Source organism: Hippichthys cyanospilos, chromosome 16 (genome assembly GCF_059441005.1).
Source record: "Hippichthys cyanospilos isolate Australia breed blue-spotted pipefish chromosome 16, RoL_Hcya_1.0, whole genome shotgun sequence".
Lineage (NCBI taxonomy): Eukaryota > Metazoa > Chordata > Actinopteri > Syngnathiformes > Syngnathidae > Hippichthys > Hippichthys cyanospilos.
Genome location: NC_142384.1, coordinates 10,633,147 through 10,637,502, shown reverse-complemented (window position 1 = coordinate 10,637,502; position 4,356 = coordinate 10,633,147). Strand labels below are relative to the sequence as shown.

Below are 4,356 nucleotides of genomic sequence, written 5' to 3'. Positions count from 1 at the left end.
ACATGTATCAGTGATGTAGACGTTCGTATATCTGAAACTCTCACTGTGGAGTCAAAAAAGCAAAACAAAAATGTATTTAAAAACAATCAAAACGTTTTGCTAAATATTTCATTTTTTGCCTACAAATACTGTACGCAGAAAGGAATACAGAACTGCAGTTCACTCACAGTAACTGCAAAGCCACAGCACTCTCTGCTGTGCAAAGAGTAACATCACACCTTGCAATTTGTCTACATTAAGAAATATTTTGTTGTAGATAAGGGTAGATAAAGTAAAATAACAGCTGCCGATACAAGAAAGTAATGAAATGTTAAAGGTATAGTCCGCTTATGTCGCCATTTTCGGCTGTAAAAAGTAAGGAAGTAATAATTATGTAAGTAATAAAATCTCTGTATTGTGATAGTTTTTTTTTTTTTAATGTTCTACTCATAACTTTAAAAAAAACTTTTTTTCCACTTGGTGTCGACTGAAAAATGACATCTCCTGTGCCCAAGGATTAGGTAATGACCAATTACGGCTCACCTGTTGGTCATGTGACATTCACTTGCAGAGCAGTGATTGTTAGCTAAACACATATGGCAAACTGGCATTTTCGTTTAGTTTTAATTGTACGTAAAATATAATCGTCATTAAATTTAACTACAGAAAAAAATAACTTGGATTATAAATGGCAAAAAAAGTGAATTTTACAAGAACATACGATTAGATTAGTTTTATTCTAAAGGAACCCAATTACGTCACAGCGAGAGAATCGCCTGCTGATGCCACTTATGCAATTAAGAGGGTATAAGAAAGGGTGCAAATTTGGACGCAGCTCATTTATAAAATATAAGTGCAGAAATAAGATTTAAAAAAAAAAAATGAACGGAATTTGTCAGGTTGCACTTGCAGATGATTGTCCAGGGGCGAAGCAGGAGTTCAGATGTCCTCACGCAGCGTGCGGCGCATCTTTCGCCAAACAATCCAGGCTTCAGCAGCATGAAACGGTCCACACCGGAGCTGTAAGAAAACACTTTAAAAATAATGTAGGAAACTTTTCTGTTGTTTTTAATTAAAAATGAATGTACCCAGCGTCCGTGGCAGTGCTCAGTGAGCGACTGCAATCGTCGATTCACCCGAAAGTCACATCTCAGCCGCCACAAGAAGCAACATGGTGGCGTTAAAGAATTCAAGTAAGTCATATTAATGATAACGTTTGCTAGGTTTAACTTTTGTGACTTCTTACAGGAGTAGCATAGCGGGCCAACTGGATGTGACCGAAGTCAGCTAATATTAGCTCACGAGCTAATTTACGTGGTTACGGGCGGGGGGGCTTGTGTTAAAGCACGGTGCATTCTGGGATTTGTAGTTAGTGTACTTTAGCTTGTCTTATTTGATTGGGTCCCGTCAAAGGGACAAACACGTTAAATGAGCATTTTTTTAAACGATTGCTTCCAAAGGAGGCCCTAGTTGTAAGAAACTCTGTTTTTGAAGCCCTTTTAGACTCTTCCGTGATAAGTCAGAACAAATGAACACAACTATGAATTCAATAATAAACATGCCAATGTAGTTGCTGATACTTTACCGCACAGGTGCGAGTTTGACAGCTGCACCAAGAGTTTCTTCCAGGCAGACAAACTGAAGAGGCACATGTGCTATGCCCATGGTGAGAAAGACACGTATTACAAGGTAATCTCCTCTAGATGGAGCCAATGATTCAACTCTCATACGCATTGCGCATCATTCAAGTCAATCTTCTTTATCTCCAGTGTACTCAGGCTGGCTGCTTGCTGACTTTCAAGAAGAGATTTCGCTTTAAACAGCACCTGCAAGAACATGGCCTGGCTGCCAAATTCAAGTACGTTTTAAGCCAACATCTTTCTTGTGGTCTTTTAGTCACACGCTCTTTATTCTTACTCACCTGTCAACCAGATTAAAACGGATGTCATGGGAGATGATTGCCAATTTTAATCAAGATGGTTGCAGTATGACAAGCATTGAAATGTACTTTTGGACCAAAATGTACTAATCTTGCCACCTAACGCGTGTGAAGCAGCATTAAAAGAAACATAAATGAAGTCCACTTACGATTTGTCTCCCGCAGGTGTTCAAAGAAAGATTGCGTTGCCACCTTTGACACCCGCATGGCCCGAAATGCCCACGAGAAGAAGCATGCAGGTAGTCTACCCTTAAATGCAGCTTAATTCGCCCAAAACATTAGTGTGATGTGAATTTTCTGTGTAGGTTATCGTTGTCTGGATGCCAACTGCCAGGTGGTTACCTCCACTTGGAGCATGCTTCAGAAGCACATGCGCAAACATCCATGTAGGTATAAAGTTAGAAAAAAAAGTGTGCATAAATATAGTAACTTTTTTTCTTTAAGTGACTTATACATGCAAAGTCTGCAAAAAGACATTCAAGCGGGCCAACATGCTGCGGCGTCACAAGCGGGTCCACGCCACGGTTAAGCCCGTGCTGATGTGCCCGCGCGAAAACTGCCAGGCATACTTCTCCACCACCTTCAACCTGCAGCACCACATCCGCAAGGTGCACCTGGAGCTTCTCAAGTACAAGTGCCCCTTCTCAGACTGCCAGCGCAACTTTGCCATGCGGGTATGAAACGTGACATCTTGTCAATCCATAAGTGTTATACAGACTCATGGTTAGGTCTTTGTTTTGTTTTCTGCTGTGCTTTTATTTTTTAGTTAAGTGGTAGAAATGATACATATTTCGCGTTTTCTATATTTGGTCAAGCTGAGCTGTGATTTGGTCGTTACCAGAGTCCTGAGCAAATTTATTTTCAGTCTACAAGTGGTGAAATGCTCCGTGAAATGGGTAGATTTAGCTGCATAATTCATTTTCCACAAATGCCAACATGTGAATTTACACTAAAGGACACATACAGTAGGAAGTACTATAGTTTTTTTTTTTGTTTTTTTTTTGTGCGGCGGTTGCTTTTAAAGATTTTTTGATTTTATTTATTAAATAGCAAATGTAATAAATGGAAACCCCAATGAGCCTAGGATTCAACATCACTGTGTTCCAGAGCAATTGCAAAATTTAGATTCCATCTGGACCGTCAATTACAGAATTATAGCGTTAACTTGAGATTACCTCAAATTTTATGTAGAAAAAAAATTGCACTTAATTAGCTAAAAAAAAAAACATTGACAGAACTAGATCATTTTACTCTATCTAATTTCACTACTGTGAAGCGTGCTTAAGGCTTTAAAATGGTCTGAAGGCCGATGAGCCAGCATCTCAATGCCAATTATCCAAAGATAGAAGAAACCTTCGGGAAAAGAGAAGCCGTATTCAAATCCTTAATGCTGTATCATTTCTGAATACTAAACTTGTACATGAATGTATTCCACAGGAAAGCATGGTCAGACATCTTCTTCGACATGACCCCAGTGCCGTCAAACAAAAGGTAAGAAATTATTCATTACCAAAATCAAATGTATTTATAGAAAAAAATTTCAACTTTTCAATCCGCTTTTGCACAGAATCGCAAACGTCCCCGAAAGTTGTGGCAGAAGCGCTTGAATGGCAATCAGCTCCCTCTGGTGGAGTACAACCTCAACCGGCTGTTTAAGCTTCGCATGCGCATCTCCCGCCGAGCCAAAGTGGAGGTGAACCTGGCCGGCCTGTTTAACGAGCGCAAGATCCGGCACCACGTTGACCCGGAGGTCAACCTGCGCCGACTGTTCAGCATCAAGAAAGCGTCGCCCGGCCACCAAGAAGTGGCTCAACTGAAGGGCTCAAATTGAAGCAGACTTTGTTTCTTTGGTTGAAATTGGGTCTTTTTTGTTGTTGGTTCAATGTAGCTGATATACATTGGTATTTTAATTTGTGCTTAAAGATAAGTTGTCTTTAAAAATGGAACATCTTGTTTGGAATGTATGAAAAAAGCGTCGACCCAATAAAAATGGCATTTTTTGCTTGAGAGTACCGCTTAATTTTCAAGTCGTTATTGCGCCTCCGTGCTTTCGGCCCATTACGTCGAATATGAAAAACAAAGCGGCGCACATGACTAAGTGCTGAGTCACAAAGCGTCTGCGGCACTCTGGGGGTGGCTGACACTCGTGACAAAGTAAATTCAAAGCTGTCATTTCTGAGCTCTCAAGTACTCAAAAGCATTTGAGAACAAATTAGTGGAACATAAATTTGTCTTTGGTTTCAGTCTCACAGCATCTGATATAAAAATGAATTGCAAGTGAAGTGTCAAACCATATGCATATAAAATCTATAAGCAGACATTTACATGAATTTGATTGTCACGTGAGTAATTTGCTTTATGATTCACTACAGTGGACGAGCGATTTGCACGTCCGCCTCACAGTTACGGGAGCTAAGTTCAATTCCAGCTCGCTCCAA

At 40.1% G+C, this 4,356-nt stretch overlaps 1 protein-coding gene across 2 annotated transcripts; it reads left to right on the top strand.

The window, feature by feature from the left end:
* The first annotated feature begins 810 nt into the window (after positions 1 to 810).
* 42sp43 (P43 5S RNA-binding protein) lies at positions 811 to 3,890 on the top strand. 2 transcript variants are annotated; one of them, XM_088437444.1, is made up of 9 exons: positions 811 to 1,001; positions 1,072 to 1,172; positions 1,572 to 1,668; positions 1,749 to 1,837; positions 2,084 to 2,157; positions 2,224 to 2,304; positions 2,381 to 2,592; positions 3,356 to 3,409; positions 3,486 to 3,890. In XM_088437444.1, the coding sequence occupies exons 1-9, from the start codon at positions 861 to 863 to the stop codon at positions 3,747 to 3,749; spliced, it is 1,113 nt and encodes a 370-aa protein (XP_088293570.1). In that variant the 5' UTR covers positions 811 to 860; the 3' UTR covers positions 3,750 to 3,890. The 2 variants fall into 2 exon arrangements, with proteins under 2 accessions (XP_088293570.1, XP_088293569.1); XM_088437443.1 differs by having other exon boundaries at positions 2,363 to 2,592.
* Positions 3,891 to 4,356: the final 466 nt, after the last annotated feature.

Coding starts and splice junctions, on each gene's coding strand:
- 42sp43 (XM_088437443.1), top strand. CDS start 861: ATGAACGGAATTTGTCAGGTTGCACTTGCAGATGATTGTCCAGGGGCG. Junction 2,305..2,362: donor GCACATGCGCAAACATCCAT/GTAGGTATAAAG, acceptor TTTTTCTTTAAG/TGACTTATACATGCAAAGTC. Junction 3,410..3,485: donor CCAGTGCCGTCAAACAAAAG/GTAAGAAATTAT, acceptor GCTTTTGCACAG/AATCGCAAACGTCCCCGAAA.